Source organism: Lichenostomus cassidix, chromosome 1 (genome assembly GCF_008360975.1).
Source record: "Lichenostomus cassidix isolate B80296 chromosome 1, HeHo_3.0, whole genome shotgun sequence".
Lineage (NCBI taxonomy): Eukaryota > Metazoa > Chordata > Aves > Passeriformes > Meliphagidae > Lichenostomus > Lichenostomus cassidix.
In genome coordinates, this window is record NC_139479.1 from 62,089,178 (window position 1) to 62,112,328 (window position 23,151).

Sequence of the window (23,151 nt, forward strand, 5' to 3'; positions counted from 1 at the left end):
TTCTGATAATTCTACGGAAGTGTCAGCTCTGCACTCAGAGGCAGTCTAAAATGGGATTGGAATAGGAAAAAAATAATAAGGAAAAAAGAAAAATACAGTGACGTTGTGACTTTGTAGTGTAAATGGTAGCTCATGCTTTTGGAGGTGGTTTGCTCCTCTTTGAGTAGAGGAGGGATAGAGAGGTGATAAAAACTGCAGACCAGCTTCTGTACAAAGAACAGCTAAATAGTTTCAGATTCCTCGACTTGAAAAAGAGATGTTAGGAGAAACAGTAACAGAGCAATGCTGTCATGAGTACTACTGATAGAGTGGAGTAAGGAACAAGGATTTCTTGCCTTTTCGGACCAATATGTCATCTGGAATCCCTGAGTGGCAGGCTTAAGCCCTGCAAAAGCAAGGCATTGTTCAGATGAAGTATGATTAAAGTGTGAAACTGGAAACCTCCCCTTAGCCTCTCCTTCTTGTGTAGGAGCAGCCAGCCAGATCCATTGCTCTGTTTAACTCCATATCCTCTTCCTGGTAGTACTCTGTAGCAGGAAGCTTGGGAAGAGCACAGGCTCCAGTGGGGCTGTGTTGGGTTTGCATGGCCAGGTTTGGGTGGCAGGGGGCTACAGTGGTGGCTTCTGTGAGAAGCTGCCAGAGTGTCAGTGCCAGCCAGCTCCAGGACAGACCTTCCACTGGCCAAGGCTGAGCCCAGGAAGGAAGGATATCCATCAGGAAGGATAGTAACGCCTCTGTGGTAACATATTTAGGAAGGAAGGAAAAAAAAAATTATTGGGCAGATATAATTGTGGCCAGAGAAGAGTGGAGTGAGAATATGTGAGAGGAGCAACTCTGCAGACACCAAGGTCAGTGGAGGAGGGGCAGGAGGTGCTCCAGGTGCTGGAGCTGGGGTTCCCCTGCAGCCCCTGGTGCAGCCGTGGTGAGGCAGCTGTGCCCCTGCAGCCCATGGAGAACCACAGGGATGCAGAGATGCACCTGCAGCCTGTGGAGGAGACCCACACTGGAGCAGATGGATCCCTGACAGGAGGCTGTGACTCTGTGGGAGGCCCATGCTGGAGCAAGGTTCTGGCAGGGGCCTGCAGATCCATGGAGAGAGTAGCCCAGGCTGGAGCAGGTTTCCTGGTAGGACTTGTGACCTGGTGGGGGCTCAAGGACCATGGCTGTGCCTGAAGGACTGCACCCCATGGGAGAGTGACCAGTGTTGGAGCAGTTCAGGGAGAAGTGTTGTTCATGGGATGGACTCACGTTGGAGAAGTTTGTGGAGGACTGTCTCCCATGGGAAGGACTCTCCTCCCTGAGTGTGGCAGGAATGAGTGATGAACTGACCATAGCCCCCATTCTGCATCTCCCTGTGCCTCTTGGGGGCAGGAAGTAGGGTTTGGAAAGGAGGGAGGGGTGAGGGCAAGGTGGTTTTAAAATTTATTTTACTTCTCATTATCCTACTCTGATTTTGTTAGTGTTAAGTTAATTATCCCCAAGCTGAGTCTGTTTTGCCTGTGATGGTATTTGGTGAGTGATCTTTCCCTGTCCTTACCTCAACCCATGAGCCTTTGTTATATTTTCTCTCCCTGTCCAGCTGTGGAGGGGAGTGATAGAGTGGCTTTAGGGGGTGCCTGGCATCCAGCCAGGGTCAACCCACTACGGGGAGACAGGATACAGAGCTAAACAGAGCAGTCGGTGCAGGCTGGCTGCTTCTGCACAGAGGAATGGCCAATCCACTGCTTTAGGATTTCTACAAAGATGCTGGAATATAATCCCAAGGCTGGCCTTGACCAAGTGTCTTCTCTTCTCCATCAGCACCAGGATTTCTCTGGAGCCTGTAAGAACACTGGGAACTCTAGACTCCACCTTTAGCCCCTTCCTTACAAAATTCTTAAGAGCCGAATCTTCTGACTGGGCCTGAGCAGGTCCTATGTATCTGCATCGATTCCAGGTATTGGCTTGCTGCAGAGAGCTTTTCTCGTATCTTATCCATTCAAAGTCAAGTTCATTCTGCTTTTTAATTGCTTTCTGTGTTTTGGGGGTTTTTATTCTATTTCTAATATGTCATTATTTCTGTTGTATTGATTTAATGCTCAAATTCCAAGACTGATATGATGGTCACTGTATAGATGGGTACTGGAAATCAGTTTCTACCCTGCCTTGCTTACAAGACATAGAAGGACAGAGTGGGGAAAAAAGTCTAGGTGTGTACAAAGGCAAAGTGACTTGTGATTAAATAAAGTGTCAGTAGCATGAGCCAGGGGGAGAAAACAAATAAAAAATGCCCTTCCACTCTGGTGGTGTTTTCACTTGGGGCTACCCAGTCTGTTTTATGCAAGAGAGATGGGGGCTAATGAAAACAGTTTGTCTGTTGAAAGCCAGAAAAAAGTTGCAGGATTTGCTGGACTACAAGATTTCCTGCCTGTTTTGTACTTAGACCTTACTACCTCTTACTAGAATAATTTAACTTCAGATCTTATTTCTTGAAAATAAATGCCAATTTTTCTCCTCCCTTGTTGTACAGGAGTTTGTGCTGTCAGATGTGACGTCTCCAGCAGAGGATAGTTTGGAGTATCACACCTTGTAGGAGTGAAAAGTTGTTGAAGACTTCTGCAGTGGACTTGCACAAAAAACACAGACAAAGTAAAACTTCTGCTATGAATGTTGTGATGTGATGCTCTAAAGTGCTGGTGGGGGGTGTGTGTAAAGGCTTGTCTGGAAATACTTAGACTGGTTTTGTGAGATGAGTAGCTGGCCTCAAAATTTTGCAGCTGCTGGAGGAAAAGGACTGTGTGAAGAACAATTGTGGCTTAAGTGGATATGGCAAGAAAAAGATAACAGCTGTCCCTGGAGCAAATCCCAGGGCTCAAGGAAAATTCTGTCAGTCCTGTTAACACTTCACCTTGTTGAGAAAGAATGTTTGACTCTCTCATTTATGATTTGTTCTTCTGCCCAAATTTACTTCCAGGCCTCTCCATGCTACTTTGGTACATCCTTCTTACAGTAAAAAAAAGTAGTGTTTCTTCCTTGTTTTCTGTGAACTCCTGGAAGGCACTGGCAAAGCTTGGGGACAGCTGTTTTTCTCTCCTTTGTTGACTTGCAGACCCACATGTGGCAGCAAGTAGCTTAAGAAAACACTGCCATAAATGATTGCCCTCCTCCAAATAAAGGAGTTTCACACCTTAGGGCATGACTTGCTGGGCCACTCATGGATCTGATTGGAGCACATATTGCCAAGCAGGCTTGAAAATTCATGTGTTTTGTTATCGCTTGTGTTTTGTAAATCACTTGTTAGTGATTTTCCAAGTGCAGATAAACCACTCTTTCTCCTTCTCTAATTGTTGGAGCTCCTGGCATCTGTTTTCCATCCCACTGCTGTGCCAAGAGTGGGCTTTGCCTATTCTGCTGGTAGTTGTTACTGGAGGAGCAAAGCACCAAGGTTCAGGGAATGTAGGTGAAGGAGCAGTTTAGAGTGCAAGTGTTGGCAGGCTCTGCTTTTCTCTGTCCTGCCTGGCCTATAGTAGTTGTCAACTGCTTTGTGTTTTTTCCCAGTTTTCCTGCTCTAGGTGCGTCCTGGATAATGGCAAAGATGGTGAGAAGAACATGTGCATTTTGTTCAGAAGGCGAGGCTGGCTCTGTAATGTATGTTGCCAAAGAGACAGATATTGCAGCTCATCAGGATTGTCTGGTGAGTGTATTTCGTTTGTTGGTACTAAAGAGCAATGGAGAAGAAGGGATAAGGGGGAAGTTTCCACTACTTTTCTGTTTTTGACTTTGCAGTGATGTCTGAATTGAAAGGCTGGTTACTCAAACCAGCAAGTTTATATTAGATTGAAAAGCTGTGAAAAGCCCCAGGCTTAGCCAGGATCTTGGAGTGGGAGAGGACATGTCTGCACAGCTGAAGCTCTTGATTTGTGGTGTTTTCATGTATGCCTGTTGCTGGTCAGTGGTCCTAGACACACATACAGTGTTAGGAATAGGTCTTCTTGACACACTAAACTGGATGAGGCTTCTCAGACCCACAGAAAGTTGTGTACTTAAACCTTTGCAGGAAAATATCCACATCACTTGATATATGATGGTTAAAAAACTTTCCAGTCTGTGCCTTATTTAAAATAAGGAATAAAAACATCAGAAGTTGATTATATAAAAATATCTGTCAAGCTCTAAGTATGTTGCAGTCCCTCTACTCTTCTTGCCTCCCATTTATTCTGGAATCGTGGTGGAGCTGGTTCTTGGTGTGCAGAATCAATTACAGCTGCTGTATTCTCCTTTCAGCAGAGGAGGAATATAGCTGAGGGTCATTTAGAGCGCGAGATTGCTACTAGAACAGCTTTCTGGCTGTCACTGTCCCAGCCTTCTAATTCTCGTGATTGTGATGTCTACATCTTTATTTTTCTTATACCTTTTTTGGTGTTGTTTTTTTTTTTTTAATCAGAGTGTTTCACAAGCATTTGATACCTCTTTCACAGCATTACTTGGATGTTTTGTTTGAAACAGGTTTCATCAGGGCTTTAATGTTGCTCCAATGTTAAAACCTTTTTTTCTCTCTGTTTTTCTTTTTTTCTCCTCCTTTCTCCTGCCAGCAACTTTTTTCATTTCTCTGCCTTAGGCTTCTTCACGCTGTTGGGGTTCTTTGCCATCAGCTATCACCTTCTGCGCAGGCAGACTGTGCCTGCTAGCTAATGAAAGGGTAGCTCCCTTTTGTTTGGAGTTAGCTACATATAATGCTCAGGAAATAGTTGACGAGAACTTCCCCTTCCTCACTCATTGCCATGGCTTAGCAGTTCTGTGGGAATTAAAGTGGCCTGAGTGTGCATGTTTACATTTTTAGTGGGTTTCTCCCAGGAGGCGTGCAATGTTTCTGTTTTTCTCCTGCAGTCAACTGTTCTCAGCACTGGGCTGTATGGAAATTGTATTACAGAGAATTGTTGCCTCCAGCTGTAGGTCTGAACAACTGAGCACGTAACAAGATGTCCAAGGGGTGTGGAGGTCTGTTGTCTTAAGAGCTTCTCATCTTTACTCTGGGTACCCTGGAATTTCAGATTTTCTTCGTTCATGTTTCTTAATAAGTTAAGAACCTTTCTCACCTTATTATATTTTCTTAGTTCACCTTCAGGCTATATGAAATCTCCTGTGTAGAAGGAGGAACTTTTTTTGACTGCAGAAATATTTAAGCACAGCTCCTTGTTTCAGTGTGGGTGAAACCTCTTAACACAGAGAAAAATCAGCCTCTTTAGGCAGGGCAAGTGCAAGAAGAAAGGATGTACTCCTTGTCTCTTTTCTGCACCGGTGAGTGAGTCACTCTTATTTCTTCAAATCGTCTCTTTTTGTCTTTAGTTATTTTCCTCTGGATTCGTGGAATCTGAAGATCATAACCCAGAAAATCTGGAAATAAGGTTTGATGTGAAATCAGTTGAGAAAGAGCTCAGGAGAGGAAAGCGGCTGGTAAGGAAATGTTTCTGAATCTGCCCTTAATCCTGTCTCGTAGTATTGAAGGTTGTCTGGCCTGTTCTGTGCTTAAAAAAAAATGCAGCAAAGTAGCTGGTCCGTCTGATCTACTAAGATTAGGGAAATTACAGATTTAGTGTTACAGTCATTGACTTGACATTTGATTTGGTGAAATTTAGTTCATTCTGTATTAAAATGTAGGGGGTTTCTTTTGGCCTTTGTCCTTAGTTGAAGTTTCCTGAGAGTTTGCTAAAGTACTAAGCCAGTGTCTGAAACAAAAGAACGCAGTCCATAATTGTAAAAGGAAACACCTGACTTCAGCAGAAGTAAAGTTATTTATATGAGGGTTTTTTTAATTGCATTTGTCTTCAGATGTACTCCTCCCCTACATTCCTGGGGAGGAGTTTAGCCTAAAAAACATAAATACAAACACTAATACCAACTAGTATTGAAATAACTTGGGAAAGTTGCCTAGTGGTCTCACGTGGCTCTTTGCACCATTTTACAAATTTATCAGTATGAAATAGAGGTAAGATAGCAAAAAGGTGGCTGAAATAATGATCAGGGTAGGAGTTTGCAGGAGTGAACTTGCCTGATGAATTCCACAGAGGTGACTTGCAATGAAATACTGGATTTTCCCACAGAGGATGTCATTTGCCCTGTCTGGCAGGATTTGGAGTAGCTGCCTGTGACATTTACCTGGTGAACCCCCTCCTGTTGTAGATGTGCAACTTCTGCCGCAAGAAGGGGGCCACGGTGGGCTGCGAGGAGCGCGCGTGCCGCAGGAGCTACCACTTCTTCTGCGCGCTCTGCGACGACGCGGCCGTGGAGACTGACCAAGTCAAGGGCATCTACCGGTACCTCTCCAAGTGTCTTCTGACTGTCATTGCCACTGTCTGGGCGGGGTGTCAGCAAGAGGGACTTCACTGGGCGGGCTTTGAAGGGTTTTTAGGGAAGGAAGGAAGTTCACCTGTCTTAAAGTGATGCTTGATCCTCTGTTGGAGAAATGTTTTCATTTCACAGGAAACCTTCACTGCAGTGGGAGGGAATCTATTTCATGTTTGAGCCTGTAACATATCTGAAAGATCACTAGGCCAAAACTGAGGAAGTCAATCCTGACTCTCTAGTTAATCCTCAAGGACCAAGGTTTTTGTTAATGTCACTCAAATTCTTGATCTTTTGTTGGTTCAGAAGCTCCAATAAATGCAGTCTGAGCATAGAGAAGGTTCTAGCACTTCTAGATCTGCACACATTAGGCAGATTTGGGTAATTTTCCCTCCTATGCTAGCAGAGAACTTTGATTCCCACCAATGACCTTGTATTTCAAGTATGTAGCTAGCATTAACACAATTGAATGGATTCTAAGTAAATTTTCTGTCCTGGTCGTGCTAGTCCTGGTCGTGCTAGTCCTGGTCGTGCTAGTCCTGGTCGTGCTAGTCCTGGTCGTGCTAGTCCTGGTCGTGCTAGTCCTGGTCGTGCTAGTCCTGGTGTCCACTGCCCTTAGGCTGCCTGCATTGCCATTGACACATGGAACAAGTTGTTTGGAGGATGGAGATGAAGGGGTTGAGAAATTGGGCCTTCAGGGACCTTTTGAAATGCTGAAGTTATAGTAAAGTCTGAGGTGTGTAAAAGCCCTGGTGCTCATTTTTGTGCAAGGCCAGAGAGATCACAGGCCACGTTAGTCTTAGATGAATTTGAGGATCATCTAATCACTACTTGTTTCAGAAAGGGGTGCAGTCCTTGGTAGCAGTGGAAGATGGTCCTTTTGTGCCAAGACACTTGCACTCCTGGCTGGTTCACCAGGGCTCTCCATCTAAAATGAATGCATCTGTGCAAGGCTGTGACCCCAGCTGTACAGGGAGGATGAAACCTTTAGTTGATGCTTGTAAAACCTTTGGGAATCTGCAAATCTCATGAAAGAGTGTAGCTAGGAAGATGGAAACTTTCTATGATCACAGGATAAATGGCTTTCATCTTACACCTTTAGAAAGTATAACTCAGGCTCAAGAAGACTTGAATTCAAGATGTTGAAAACTAAGTGGGACTGACATCAGTCTGGTTACAAACTGGTACAGAAGTACTTACATAGACAGTTTGGTGTGGTGGATTTTTTGGAGCTGATGACCTTGCAGATTTGGAAGAGGAACCCTTAAAAATGCCTTGTTTTAAGTCACTATGTGGCACTAGTAGCCTAGGAAACTAGGCTATAGCAACCTTTACTAAAGAGCTGGGAAAGGACTGGATTAGGGAAAGACAGTAGGACAGGTTTCAAGGATTTGAACCTAAAGACTTTTGCACAATAGCAGTGGCATAAATAAAGCACGAAAATTGTAGCTAGCCTGAAATTATTGGAGAGTAGACTTGAATAGCAGTGGATGTGGACTGACTGCCCCTGCATGTTTTTGTGGTGAAATACAACATACTGAAAAGCACATCCAAAGAGAGAATTCTTTCAGGAGAGGCAGAACTGATGTTTTTAAATTCTGAGTTGCCGTTGCTGTGATGATTGCTAGTGATCATCAAAACAAATAGAGCAGAATTAAAAGAGAAAGCATACAGTGCTGTGGAAGTAGCCAGTAAGAGTAGAGGTGGAGAAATAAGTGCAATTTGTTCTGCTGTCTTGCAAAAATGACAGTAAATCTTGCAAATAAAGTAGCCTGAGTAGTCAAATATATTGTCTGTTCTTCATAAGATATTCTTATGCTTAGGATGGGCTGTGTTTAACTGGGCAGGACTAGAATTAAAGGGAGGGGAAGAACAAAAAGCATTCTGCAAAGGGCAGTGTTAGAAATTGAGGGAGGTAAATAAGGTATCTCCATTACTTAGCTTTCTGATTGCATTGTTAGGCATACCTAAATCTGATATTTTGTGCATCAAGATGCATTTCATGCAAAAAACTGTTGGCTCATCAAGGAAATAGTCTGCATTTCTATGGGCAGTGCTTCTATTTGTGTTAAAATAAAAGAATGACAATGACTAGAAAATGTCCTAGTAAATGCAGTTCCCTTTAAAAATTGCTTTCAAACACTGAAGTGGTAGTCTTGGCAAATAGGTTTGTAAGGAAGAGAACAATTAAACCATGCTCCTGACAAGGCATTTTTGCTTAAAAAGTGATTTGGGATCCTTCTGTAAGAAAGGCATATTGTAAAAGCTGGTTCATGTTCTTTGCACATTATTGTACCCAGAAGATAAGGAATATTTCCAGATAAATTTGTTGTATTTTACCTCTTCCAAGGAATTCACATAGCTCTCCCAGAACCAGTGAAAATATTCCTGTATCACATATTACTGAAGTCTTTAAGAAATGAATGGACTGAGCAGCTTTAAGCTACTGGATCTCACACAGGGTGCCCTACTTGCTTTGGGAGGCATCCCAAGGGAGTGGCACAGAGATCTCCAGGCCAGTGACTGGTGCTGTGTGTGGTGGTGCCATGTGGCTCTGCCCCAGTGCATCCTGCAGGGCTAAGGAATTGAAGGTGACTGGTGAGCAGATGTGTCTGAGGAGGTTCCTGGCCTGCGTGGGGCAGGGTGAGGGGGCAGAACTGCAGTAGCTGTGGTCAAAAAGTGCCAGGGCTATGGCATTTCACCTTGGCAGCGTTAATGTTGTTTCAGTAATGGTGTCTCTGACACAGTGATTGCCACACCACATGAAACATGTCTGACTCAGGGTCTCAACAGTGGGCAGGCTCAAACAGAGTGAGCTGCTGGAACTGATCATTCAGAGCTTCAGTGCTCAGAGTCCACTGAGGCTCTAAAAGTACAGATACAAGCTTGTGTGGGCATGTCACTTTAAAGCATGTGCTTTCTGAGGTGGATAATGGTGAACAAAAATCCTGACTTCTTTTACTGTCTTTCAGTTTATGTTCAGTGGAAAGAGGGGAAAATATCTGTTGAAATCAGTCAACACAGCACTGTTTGCATATTTATTAATACTTTTTCTCTTTCTCTTGAAATTGAACTTAAATTTTAGAGTGTTCTGCCCAAAACATGACCCAGGGAATAGGACCAATCACTATGGTGAGTTTCTTTTAACAACTACATTGATTGCATTTGTTTTAAAAGTGTGCATCCTACAGTCAGTAATTCATTTGAACCAGATGAATGTTACCACCTTCATACTGAGTGGTGGATTTCTAATCTTGCAGGAATGGTTTGGATAGAGATCTACATATATGTACAAAAATCAAGAAGGTGTTTTGAAGTAGGAAAAGTTTAAATTTAATCCTCCCTGAATTTCCCTGAAAACTTAAACCACCATGGAACCAATCCTTCTTGGAATAATGTTTACTCTCTTTGGGCAGGTAGGCCCAAGCAGCTGTAAAAATCCATGTGAGAGAAGAGAGCTACATGCAAGTTTGCATTTGGTTAGCAAGGAGAGGGCTGTTACAGGACAGGTCACCTTGGGATTTTATCTGTAGTTATGCAAACATTCACATTTCCATCTTCTGCATTCACTGCAGTAGTTTTTAAAATAGGGCCTTTCATCCTGAAGGATCCCAATGAGCTTTTTAAGTGTAACAAAAGGGTTATATAACCCCTGTTTAAAGATTGCTTCCTGTGCTACAGAAATGCAGCTTCATTTGGCAGTCCTGGTCCTTGCTGATTCAGAAATATTTTGGAATCTCACTGAATTAAGCAACCAAAGCTGGATTTTTTTATTTTAATGCATACGACTCTACTCACAGTGAAGTGGGTCCTAGACTGACCTTCACTATGAAGTAAGCTCAATTGAACTGTGAGCACTTGTGCTGACAGTGGTGTGCTCCCACTGAAGTCTAGCAAATTTTGGCTAATCTTGACAGAGTCTTGCTTCACCCTGATGACTCTTAAGGGTGAAGTCACCCTGGTGACTCTTAAGGGGTGGGTTAGGTGATTATTATTGAAGCTTTTAGTCATGAGGGCTGGGGCTTCTTAGCCAGACATGGTCTGATTTTTTTGCTGTGGTTCACTAACCAAATGCATCCTCTTAGTTTACTTAGTAGCTTTCCTTTTTACTTACCCATAGTTCTGAGTCCTGACCTTCATTCTCTTTTCAAAATTAATTTGATTTCTGGTTTGATGGTTGTCAGTCTGTTGGATCTGCCCAGGGTCCCAGGTATCTCTTGCCCAAGTACTGGACAGGGCCAGGATTGCTTTGTTTCCAGTATGAGATAATATTAAAGCTTTAGGTCCAGTATGAGATGATATTAAGGCATTGTTCATATGGAGGGCTTAAATCTTACAAGGCTGAATCACAGAATGGTTTGGGTTGGAAGGGACTTTGAAGATGATCTAGTTCCAACCCCCTTGCCCTGGGCAGGGACACCTTCCACTAGACCAGGTTCCCAAAGCCCCATCCAACCTGACTGTGAGCACTTCCATAGAAGGGACATTTGTAACATCTCTGGACAGACTGTTCTAGAGCATCACCACCCTCACAATAAAGGATTTCTTCCTAATATCTAACCTCAGCCTGCTCTCCTTCAGTCTGAAGCCATCTCCGTTTGTCCTGTCACTACATGCTCTGGTACAAAGTCATTTTCTGGCTTTCTTGTAGCCCCCTTTAGGTACTGGATGGTTTCCATGTCATCAAATGCTGCATATACAATGTTCCCTGAGAAGAAAGTTTTCCCCTAGAGGAGTTCTTCCAGAGGCCTTTAATTTAGAGACCCTCTGTTTATGAGGGGTAAATGGATTCTGCTGGCAGTGTCTGCCCTGCCTCCTGAATGTGCTTCTCTTGTCTCCTGGGAGTAGCTGTACTCTGGGAAGTGGGGAGCAGTTGGGAGAGTTGGTTAAAAGACACTTGGTTCCCCAAGCCCAATGTCTCTTGCTTCTCAGCAGCTCTTGGATGCACACGTGGCACTCGGAATAGCCAAGGGCTATGAGCTGGTGAGGAGGCTGAAGGGGCAGGGAGTCTGTCTGCCCCACTCCTGGGCTGTCTGGGCAGGCAGGGAACACTGCAGGTGTCTGCAGGTCCACACAGGGCAGGGACTGAGACAGGCTGGGATGGAAGTGCTGTGGCTACAGAGTAGTTTTGACTTACAGGACCCAACTTGGATGAAGTGACATAATTGTTCCTCTGGGGCAGGCTGAGCCAATCCTGGAGCAGGAGCAGGAGCTGCCTTTCCAGGCCCGTTTTCCCCAGTAGTTTGGAGAAAATGAGGCCAAGGAAGATCCCCTTGTTCTTGCTTCATACGGTATTGTGCTGAAATGTCACAGCTCTGCTGTGTGATTGGAAGGGGGTAAAGGTGCCTTAGGGGCCAGGAACTCTCCTTGCAGCTCTGTGCAGCAAGGATGGGAGAGCAGCTTGGACTTGAAACAGGCTCCAACTTCTGTTTAACTGGAAAAGTTGGATGTGGACAGAATGAAGACTGACAAACACTGGAGAGCAGCAAACACTGTGCAGAGCAGGAGAAGTTGGGCTGCTCTTCAGACTGTGTTCCTCTTGTATAAGGCATTGTTACAGCAAATATCAGGGAGAGCTGAGAAAATCCCATCAAGTGTCAAAGATATCATGCTGGACAGCAAGGAACACTTTGTACCTACAGCAGTGTCTCCCAGACTGCCCCAGATTAGGTCTTACAGGTTTATTTTGCATTAAGTGAGAGACTGATTTCCTGTCAGGCCATGAAAAATGCAAATGTACGGCAGCAGTGCCTTAAGCCCAAACTTATTTCAACAGCCTCCGTGTACAACAGGGGCTCCTCATTCCTCTTGACAGGATGATTTCTAACAGATAGGCCTAAGTGCTGCCTAAAGGTTCTGGAGTTAAACAGGGAAGGGAACAAATAACCCCACTGTACTTTAAACATTCAGGTTTTGGTTGAACTCTTCTCTGCGTTTCTCTGCTCCTGCCATGTCTTCCTTGCCAGAGTTATCCTTCTCTGCTTGTGATGCTGTAGCTGTTTCCAAAAGCTGCCATGATGTTGGCAAGAGGCTGGTGCATGCTGATGGAAAGGACACAGTGAAAGCAGATAATTTTTCAGAGATCTCATACCACATCACTAAAAACACTTTGTAGCATAAATAATATTAAACTGAAAAGTCAAATGGCTTCTGGAGGTTTTCTAGGAGGGTCCTTATATGGATGAAAAACCTAATGCTATTTGTATGGTTTTTTGAGACACCTAAAATAATTCTTTATGTAGTCTTAGTTTTGAGGGTATATTAACATAAGTAAGAATTGTTAGGAAAAGAAACCAAACCGTTTTTACCACCTAGAGGTAGTGCTGCTGCCAAGAGGAATAAGTTCAGTCTGCCACAATTAAAAATATACTGCGTTTAAAATATTAAATTACATCCTAATACTACAGTGATTTGCACTTTTTCCTAATGGTTTACACTTGCAATTTTCTTAAATGGAAACAATGTGAATTCTGCTAAAATGTCAGGTGTTTGGGGAAGCTGAAACATACTATTGCCTCGCCACGCAAGGGGCCTCACTTTTGTTGCTTTTTGGGAAAAGAAGGAATTCAAATGATGTGTGATGGTCTGTCTGAGGTTGTCACTTTTGTTACTTTGTTGTTTCTTGATTCCTAGATGCAGCTAATAAGAAAAGAAGACATACAATGACATCTCCCACCATGGAAGAAATGGTAATTCTGAATTTCAGTTTTTCTAAAACAGGGAACCCACACCTGCTACAGCAAAGGACTTTTTAATCAAAGTACTTTGACAATGTTCAGAAAGAGCCTTCCTCACACAAAGCAGTTTACTTGTCTTTTACAGCAAATGAGCCTTCCTCACACAAAGCAGTTTACTTGTCTTTTACTGCCTTGTTTGGATCTTGCTGTTCAGTCTAACCAAACCTGTTTGCACTGGGAGCTGCTGCAGGCAGAGCCAGCGCTGCCCTCGGGTAATGCAGCAAAAATACAGCAGGAACCTCCAAACCAGGCTGACTTGGTGGCTGTGATCTTGGCATAAACAGAAAGAGCTTCCCTTTAGGGCTGCTTTTCTTTGGAAGTACTGCGCCCCTCATGTTGACTTAGGGCTTGACACACCTTCCACAAAACACTGCTTTTGATGAGTCCCCTGGCTTTTTAAACCTTCACTTCCTTGTTTGTGAGCCTTCTCATGGTAACTGTGACAGACTTTCATTGCAGATCAGGCAGTTAGTTCTCTGCTCTGCTGGTGAAGGTGGTCTTCCCAAGGGTTTGGAGCTATAAAACATCCTGCTGGCTGCAGCGGCAGTTGTTTTACATGGTGTTACTAGAGAAACTTTAAATACAGTTTATTTTAAATTTTGAGGTGATTCTCTGGGCTCTACAGAGGCATGCATGGGAATTCCCTCTGACATTTGGAGTGATTGGGATTTCTCCTTTCTAAAGGAATTGACTTCCAGTTTTCCTTGGGGAAAAAAGTCTGCCTTTCCCAGGTTTTGAGACTGAAGGGAGATCACATGAGGGGATGTGAATGATCTTTGCAGGTTTTATGTAGTACTGTCATAAGGGGAGGGTATTTGTCTCCCAGAATTTCTTAGCTGTAAATACAAGTACAGTCCTGGTATTGTAACTGAGATTCATTTGAGCAGTTACCCACAGTATTGTTCTGTTTCTGCTGCTCTCCCATGGCAGCAATCTCAGAAATCAATACAAGCACTATAAATAAAAAACTGAGGGGCTCCAGGATTTATCGCTGTGGGATAAATTGTTTACCATTGTGTAAGCAATGCATTTTCACACCGGTGGAGTTCTGTGACAGACCTTCAGAATTACTGTAGTGCTGTGGTATGACATGGAACAGGAGGGAATGGCTGCTGCATCCTGTCCAAAAGAAAATGAAAATAGTCCCCTTTTCTCCCAAAGCCTTTCTAGTATTTCATCAGGTCTAGGGAGCTAAACATCGTTTGCCCTGGTAGTTCTCAGCAGGCATTTGTTAACTTCTCTGCTATTTGCAAATGCAATGATTAGGAGCATGGTGTCCCAGGTGTTGGGCTTTTCTTAAAGTGTTTTTCCTTTCCCTTTCAATGTGGAGTGTCTGTAGAGGAATATTGTTAGCCATGCAGAGAAGCTGACTGTATTCACAGAAATTTGGACTGCTTTTTATCATTCTGCTAGGACAGAAATATGATGATGAGAGTGGCAGTAAATGTCAGCATGATGTAAAAATACATTGTTTTGATTTTCTTACAGAGTACAGAAGAGACAGGAGATGAAAACCATTTACAAATACTAAAAAGAAAGAACAACAGGCATAAAGGTGAGACTCACTTGGATACCAAACAGTTAATTCAGTTTTTACTGTGCCTGTGAAACTTTCAGGAGAGAAACAAGGCATGCAAACACTGCTCCTCCAGCAAGGACAGTGGGAAGATAAGAAAGCATCTGGCTCAAGAATGCAGTGATAAATGAAACAAAGGACTGAATCTCTGAGGGAGTTTGGCCTAATGGCTAAATTGTAATATGCATGTAGTGAGTGTATATAAGCAACACATTTTTAGAATCTCATGTCCATGTAAGGTTGGACATCAGGCCTGAATAGATGATGCCCTCTTTAACACAGCTTTAGTGTTAAGGAGCCTTAATTTGATATTTTGGACATTTGGTCACAAGTTCATGGAGCAACTAGGAGGTACTGTGATCTAATATGTTGAAATGCAGAGCTTGGAGATGGCTGGTAGCAAATGCTGTGCTGCAAATGCATCTTTATGATTCTCCTGAGATGAGTGGCTCTCCAAGCTCTGACGTGGCAGCAGAAGTCTGATTTGCAGGCTATGCAGATTTTAGTAACTGTGCAGCAAACAAATGCCTGTGGCTTGGCTGAGTGAGACCTGCTGTGTGATGTGAGCTGGTGATTCAGATGGGAATGCTCCCTCTCTGGCTGCTGCATTCAGCTCTGTGTCCTGCAAACAGGGGTGCCTCTGCCTGATGTCCCTCCTCTGTGTCAATACAGTTAAATTTAAAAGGAAATCAGTCTTCCTTCACCTCAGTCTCCTTGTGCTGAACCCCTCATGAAGGAGAGGGGTGCAGTCCTGCCAGGTGGTGCTCTGGAATGGTTTAACAAAGGAGGTGCCCTGAGGAGGGGACAGCACATCTTACCTTTTGAAGCCTGGGTGTACATAGGTACTTAACACAAAATAGTGTTTTAGTGCATAAATATGGTATTACAACAGTGAGATGGATTGCAGGACCTATCCTTCAGTGCTGCAGTTTTCATGTTACCCTGCTGCAATTGCTTTTTGGGATTCTGCTGTCCCTTGGAAGTTTAGAAGGTGCTAGTGGTGATTATTCACCTCTCTATGGATATGCTTAGTGTATGGACATGGTGTTGCACGTGGCTGCCTAGTGGATTTTCTGAATTTCGCTACCACTGTAAAGAACAGGAAATCTATAAAGAATCCTGAAATACTCTAAGAGCACCTCATGTAAGTGAGATTACATTTCTTTCCTCACAAATGTCTCCAGTAAAAAGTAACGTTGTTTTTAATGGAGACTGGCAGACTTCTGTGAGCTACCCAGTAGCTCTTTCCTTTTGAACAGCTATCTGCATTGCTAAAACTTGTCACTGATCTCACTTCTGAGATAAAGAAAAAACTGTTATTTCCCTATCAATCCAAATCTGGAAAAGTAGGTGTATAAAATGGGCTGTAATAAACAAGTTTAATTGCCTCTATCATTTGGAGTAAAAGTAGCCTCAATTTTTACCAAATCCAACACTGGTTTATTTCTTGCACTGTTTTCTGTGCTTTAGCCTGCTCAGTCCATGGTGTGGTCCTAAGGATTGGTGGAAAGGCAAGCAAGACAAATCACTTGTTTTCTTATACTAGGGGGCATCATGAGGCTTTAGGAATGGCCCATTTAGAGTTGTTGAGCTATTTGCTTTTGATAAATGAAGCCAAATCTAGAGCTTAGGGGATTTTACACCCAACACAGTGCTTATATTTGCCTGACCACTTTTTTGTTCCCGCTGAAAAGGGCTGTGTGGGTGGCTGGAGGAGCCAGAGATTTGCAAAAGTATTTGTTTCTGGAGGAAGGGTGTTGGCCAGAGTTTTAGTTTATGGAGAGAGGGAGCAAAGCCCACTTTACAGATCACTTCTGTATGAGAGTGGTTTTGTGTGTTAACAGTTCGAATAGACCTTGTTAGGAAGTGCAAACAAGCTGGGCTTCTGGATAACATATTCGAAGAAATGCTGGACACACTTCACCTGGCACAGGAAAAACTGATGGATGACAACACTTCAGAAACAGGTATGTTTCTGGGGGACCCATGGGGACTCTGCTGTCAGAGCAGAGGTGCAGATCTGAATCCCTGGTATTTGGCCCTGGGCCACCTTCCTGCGGATACTGTGGTGCTAAATAACTCACTCGTCTCTTATTCCTGCCGCTGTGTCGGAGGTTGAGAATGACCTTCCCTTTTAAATGACCATTTAAAAAGGAAGTTCCAAGGAACTTCTTTTTCAAAATTACATAAGAGCTGCCAACTCAGCATCTCTAGTGAGACCTTCTGACTTGAATTTTTGAAGCCACCTTTTACCTGTTGGCATAAGCATAGGGAGGTTCAGTCCAGCCTCTTCTCCCAGGTGCCGAAGAACAGAGAGGTCCTGAAGAGAAGCAGGTTTTATTTAGGTCAGAAGTCTGTGTTGCTCTTGCAGCTTCACAGAGGGATCTGCTGTCTGTTAATATCAGCATTTTCTTCGGAGTGAATATCCCTAAGTATGTGCATTTTAAGACTTCGGATGATTTGTTACAATTGTACTGTCAGCCGTTAGTGTCTGTTTGCGGTTTTTATTGGTTTATCGGCTTGTATGAAGTACTTTGTCCTTGAAGAATTCCAATCTAATGTTTCTCTGTCTGCAACACAGTTAAAGAAAGTTTCGAACCTTCCTCTCCAGTTGTCCTCCCAGTTTTACAAAGTTAGCAGTAATACCTTTGCAGAAAGAATGTTATTTTATGCAGAGTAACTGAAGCATGTGCATGGAAAGTGAAATGTCCCACCTAGGTAAATCTTCCTTCATGAGCAGCTTGTGTGTTAATGGTCAGTTGAACTCTGTGAATGTTTTGTATTTTGCTTCACCAGAAGCCTCAGGTATGAAATTATGGGGTAATTCTTGGATGTTTCTTAACAGCAAACAGGGATAGCTCAGTCTCACATGTGATCTGTCAGGAGGAGTTGGTACAGTCAGCCCTGCCATCACACACAGTCCTGGCACACTGAAGTGAAATATGATTTAAATATATTGCTCTTCTTTAAATGGACTGTTCATGTGGTGCAGACCCAAAAAGGAAATAATTTTCTGTATGAAGCTAAAAAGCATGTAGAATTGACAACTTGATCCATCTTTTTCAGTATAGATTATATGAGAAGGAAGACATCTCAAAACCTCTAACAGTATGATGGAAAATAATTACTGTTTTGTGGTACTTCTCATGTAGGGCTCTGTAAACTTCTGCTTGGTAGTATTACATCAAATTATCTCTTCCCCCAGAGTATGAAGAGACAGTGATGGCACTGTTTGACTGTGGACTGTTTGAAAATATACTGACAAATATTCACTCAGGTATGTGCAGAAAAGCTGTGAGAGGAGCAGTTGGTCTGGGGTTTGGCATTGAAGGTATTCTAATGAGAATTTTGATAGAACAGTCATTTAAAATGAAAATTCCAAGGAACTTTTTCCCCCCAATGTTATATAAACAGTTGAATAAAAGCCATAGCTATCTGAATCTTCAGGAAAACAGTATGTCAGATTTGGCTGGCTCACCTGAAGGAGGGGACAACTTGCAGTTCCACAGCTTTAAAAGGCCAGAGGGTCTCCAGGCCAGGGGAACTCCCCTTTCCTGCAGCTTATTTGGGTTTCTTCTCCACAGCCTCCCTTCAGCAACCTGCCAGCATTAGAGCTCTGCTGCTGGCTGACAAGTGCTGGTCAGAGTAATGCTTTCAACTGAGACACAGCCAAAGGCCAGCAGAACTTACCTGGACTGGGGGGCAGTTGTGCTGTGAAAAACGAGATGAGAATGCACAGAGTGAAATGCAAACAAAGGAACAGTTGCTTGGGAGCACCAGTGTGGAAGGAAATTCTGGGGCTTGGACGCTCAGCTGTTTGAAGCAACAAGGCTGAAGCTGTTTTTCAGACAGCCGAGTCTAATGCTCCCATTTCCCTCTCCAACAGTTGTTCTAACTTTTGATTTAGTTTATTCCAGTGAAAAGAGTTTTAATTAGCTAATGTTGAGGTTCAGTATGTGAAGATGATGTTTCCTGTTTCCCCTTGACTGAAACAGCCAGGCTTCTCCTTTCAATCTCCTGTTCTTGCATTTAAATTCCTTTTTCAGCAGCTGGAGTGTCTGGTGTTGCAGTTGTCTGACACAAGGTTCCACCAGTGCCACCAATGATGAGGGCATTGAAACATCTCTGCTCAGAATTCTTCATGTGATACAACCTTGGATCACACTTGTTTCTTTCACTGCTGCATCAATTATTTCATCCCCTTCTCAGCTTACAGGAAGATTGCTTGATATTGGCATCTCTGTGCACACAACCATGTGACTCTTGTGGGTACAAGTTGTCCTCTCTCCAAATCCCCACAGTTCAAGCAGCTCAGTTCTTCCAGTACCACACAATCTTCTTTTCTGACACCTTTTAATTTCAAGGTCAGTAATAAGGTTGCTTCCAAAACTGATCCAAGAGGAGCTCTTAAAATTAACCAGTGAGAAAGGAATGAAAACCATGTTAATTACAAGTGAAACTGTAGAGACGGAAGCAAATCACCGGCTTTTTTTTTCTTTCTTTTTTTGGTTATTGTTACTTTGTAATCTCTTTGAAGCTCTAGCTAGCAAGTCTCTGTGGTGACATACCATGTCAAGGACTACATAAAGTAGAACGTGTATAAATACTGTGTTTCAAGCTGATGATTTTGGGTCATCTGCCATGCCTTACCTTCAATCCTTTTTTGCATTTTATCTTTTGTCACTTCTTGGATCATCATGTAAAACCTGTTCTAAAGCCTTACATGTCAGTACAGCAAGGCTGCTCTGAACTGTAACTGTTGAAAGCACTTTTTAAAATCACTTTTGTATGCAGGGATCTACAGTCCTTTTGCAGCTTTAGTGCAAACATGACTGCATGTAAAACCTTCCATATGGGATATGCTGTTGCCTCAGCAGCAATTTCAGATTTCCAGGTTGGAGGTTCTTGTCCTCTCCTCCAAGGAAAAGCAACTTTATTTTGCTTTCAGTTCTGTTGTGCATCCTGCTTGGGCTTTCCTTTCCTCTGAGCTGGTCAGCAGTCTGGCCAGGAGCTTTTGAGCTCCTTGACAGCATTTGTTTTCAGGGGGTTTGTAGCAGCAAATTCTGCAATTCAGTTGCACAGACGAAGGCCATGATACTTAATTTTAAAACTGTTGTGCAGTTCCTTCACTGAGAGCCTCATAGCACTCTGGGCAGTCATTCCAGGTCCATGTCCCTCAGGCCATTCCTGATTTTACAGAAATACACTTTCTTTCCCTTTATGTCATTTCCTGTATGAGGTGGAAGGTTCCCAATCTGCCTTCCTGTGGCCTTCACTGTAGGCCAGTCATTCCCATCACTGACATCTTTCTCTGGGCTGCTTCTATTTCTGCCACATCCTTTTGGCAGGAGAGAAACAGAGCTGTGTGTCTCTCATCTGTAGCTCTCCCAAATGCTGAATCATCACAGGACCAGAGTGTTCTGAGTTGGAAGGGACCCACAAGGATCATCAAGCCCAGCTCTTAAGTGAGTGGCCTATATGGGGATTGAACCTGTAACCAGGGTGTTACAAAACTGTGCTGTTTTGTTTATTTCTGATAATTAATTTGTATCCAGATACTATCTAAGAGGTTTCTTTTTCCTGTTTCCATTTTTATATGTCTAACTTCTTCAAATATGCATCACCTGACTCCAGGAGGGAAAGGGCATCTGCTGCTCTTCTGTCACAGCTAGGTTTGGGCACCAGGTCTCTCTTCAGTGAACTGTTACCAGAATTTTCCATGGGCAGTAGACACCACCATTGCTTTGCCTGGCTGCCTGTTTCCGACACCCCCACCCAGCTCTGGGAAATGTATTTAAAAAACAAGTGGCTGTCCATCATCTTCCACATCCACCTACAGACAGCAGGTGCTGTGCTTTCTGACTACAGAGGAAGAAGCAGCAGTGAGGCAAGAGGCCAAAGTGCTTTTCTTTTCCTTTTTTTTTTTCAAATCCATTAAGGCTCTCTAATTCTGAATGGCATAGGGTAAACATCTGGAGATAATTTCTCCACTTCAACATCTTCCCCCCCCAAAAGAGGAAAAATGGGTTGTTTGTACAAAATGTGTTTTCCTTCTTACTAGAATCTGAGCTCTTAACATTCTCACTCACTGAGGAAGTAATTTGTTGTTCACAGACCAACCTTGCTGCTCAGAGGTCACCAATACCTCTGTGTGTCCTGTTAACTGAACAAAGCAGGTGCTTCATTTAAAACTTGGAATTAATGCTGTAAGGTTGTGGTAATGCTTCTGAATACTGGCAAGGCCCATTACTGAACTCTCGGTGACTTAAGTAATCTTTAACATTAGGAAAATGGAAGCAGCAGAGGGAAGCAGAAATGCAGTCAAGCAGAGCTTTGCAAATAAGGTAAACAACTTGGTTAATCCCATCAGGATACTGTCAATAATGATTTTGCCAGAAGCAGGAGAATAAATGCTATTGAACTGTATTTTTGAGAATTGAGCTGTTGAATGCAGTTGTCCAAACCATCTCTTTTTAGGTTTTATTTCACTGTTGGCTGAAATCCCCTAGGCTTGTAAATTTGCTTTAGGAGTGCAATTTAGAGATGGTATCTTTAAAGATTTAAAATACACCACTGTTAGAGGATTTCTCACACAAACAGGTTCTGAAAACAACTGTTAACTAGCATATGAGCTTTAACACAGAGTTAGTAGCTAAACTAGTAATTTTTACATATGCTGAGATGTTTTAAATCTAATCTCAAAAGTAGCTCTATTACAGATTTCAGCATATGGATGGCAGAGTATGTGACTCCTGCACTGTGTTTTCTCTGACACACCAGCCAGGCTTTCTCACCAGAGTCCAGCACTTTGTGAAGACACCAGGGGTGTAGGGTGGTGGGTTATAGTCATTGCTGCAGAAAGGCAGAGGTTTTATTGCAGGTTAAACCAAGCACTGGGAGCCTCTGCAGTGTTAATGAATTTATAACATATACTACTAATAGTTAAGTATAACAACAAAATCTTTCTATCCCTTAATAATAAAAACTTTTTATCCCTTTTCATAATAGGAACAGAAGAAAAAATCCAGGAACTTCTGGAAAACAAGAAGAGACTGGATCACAAGATTGAGCTGCTGCAGGACATAAAAGAAATCATCCTTCCTACTTCAGAGAACATGGCCAGTACATCCAGTACAGTGTCTGAATAACCCCTGTCTGTGATGGTGTCAATAGTTAGGATTTTCTAATTATAAAACCATAGAGGAGTCTGGTCAGTGTCTTACTCCCCCAGCCCCACAACAGGGATACAAGCAAGAATGAGTGGTTATATTCATTTTTATACCTCACCACTGCAATAATTTAAACTTCAAGTTTTCAAATCTTCATCTTCAAATTTTACAATGAAATTAATGAGTGTTATACACTAAATTTAGCATTTGCAAAAACTCAACAGAACCCTCCAGTGAAGACTTTTTTCTCAAAGCCAAGGGAGTGTTACGCCCTTGTTAAATATATATATACTTGTTAAAGTCACTGTAACTGTGGCAGCCCTCTCTCTTGGCTGAGCAGTGGCAGCCTCTGTGTCTGGGTCTAGACTATTATGCTTGAAAGATCGTATTATTGCTTTGGCTTTCCCAAAGATGATAAATGAGCAGAACTTGCACTCAAAGAAGCCTTCTGAATTATAAACAGGAGTTGAATAAAAAAAGCCAAATGATTCTCTATGGACTGGTCGATGTGTAACTGTTCCTGCTTTAATGGCAGTGGGACAGGAGTTTGCAGGCAGACCAAAAAAAGGTTGGGCATTGTACATGTTCTGAGTATAATGTCAAATGGAGCAAAACAATGGACTGGATCTTCCTTTCTCCGTTAAGAAGGATTCAACTTTCATGTGTTTTGTCTTTAAAATACTGTTTGAATACAGAAAAGCATTGTTTAGCCACAAAAGGCTACATTAACAAAATAAACGTTTTATAAAAGAGCTGTGTGTGGAGTTGTGCTCCCTGTCCCTGCTGCTGCACAGGATGTAGCCAAGGCAGGGAAATGCTGTCAGGCCATGCTTTACCCAGCCCTCACCTCTGTGGCAAGCAGAGCACCAGAGTGCTGCACTGTCCTAAGGATGGCAAACACCACTTGGCATGACACATGTGACATCCTGGTACAACAGCTGTACTCTCTCCATGACCACTTAGAATTCCTGACATGAGCTTGTTCTGTAGGAAGGGAGTGATCAGTAAGCACAGAATAACAGCATTCAAAACAAGCTCTTGAACTATTGGCTGTGCCCCATACAACAGAGTAATAGCAATTTTAATTGCTTATACAGTTCAAGTCTGCTGCCCCTCGGGCCTAGAAACACCACCAGTTTACTGCCCAAGTCCAGGACTTCAGTGCTACCCACAGCTCTTTTGCCTAAAAAAAAACCCCACCTAAAACAAAAATGCAGTAACAAGGAGCTCTGTTACTAAACACAGTAAGAATAGTATGTCCATACATACCTTCTGAAGGGTTACAGGCACTTGCAGATGACTTAGTATTAAAAAAAAAAAAAAAAATCAGATCCATAGACTGAATCAC

The 23,151-nt window shown here is 42.9% G+C and overlaps 1 protein-coding gene across 7 annotated transcripts in view; it reads left to right on the forward strand.

Moving 5' to 3' along the window:
• The window catches only part of PHF11 (PHD finger protein 11), a 24,377-nt gene extending 1,824 nt beyond the window's left edge, over window positions 1-22,553 (forward strand). For 2 of the 7 annotated variants that reach the window (XM_085060281.1, XM_085060288.1), the window contains exons 2-11: window positions 1,801-1,936; window positions 2,510-2,628; window positions 3,538-3,673; window positions 5,326-5,433; window positions 6,160-6,293; window positions 9,407-9,453; window positions 12,955-13,010; window positions 14,547-14,613; window positions 16,479-16,601; window positions 17,840-19,256. In XM_085060281.1, coding sequence (XP_084916407.1) covers window positions 3,566-3,673; window positions 5,326-5,433; window positions 6,160-6,293; window positions 9,407-9,453; window positions 12,955-13,010; window positions 14,547-14,613; window positions 16,479-16,601; window positions 17,840-18,246 — 1,050 coding nt within the window. In that variant the 5' untranslated portion in view covers window positions 1,801-1,936; window positions 2,510-2,628; window positions 3,538-3,565 and the 3' untranslated portion in view covers window positions 18,247-19,256. Of the gene's footprint in view, window positions 1-731; window positions 849-1,800; window positions 1,937-2,509; window positions 2,629-3,537; window positions 3,674-5,325; window positions 5,434-6,080; window positions 6,294-9,406; window positions 9,454-12,954; window positions 13,011-14,546; window positions 14,614-16,478; window positions 16,602-17,839; window positions 19,257-20,920; window positions 20,979-21,642 lie in introns of those variants that run through there. The other 5 variants (XM_085060316.1, XM_085060306.1, XM_085060297.1 and 2 more) reach the window with 5 other exon arrangements.
• The last annotated feature ends 598 nt before the right edge of the window (window positions 22,554-23,151 follow it).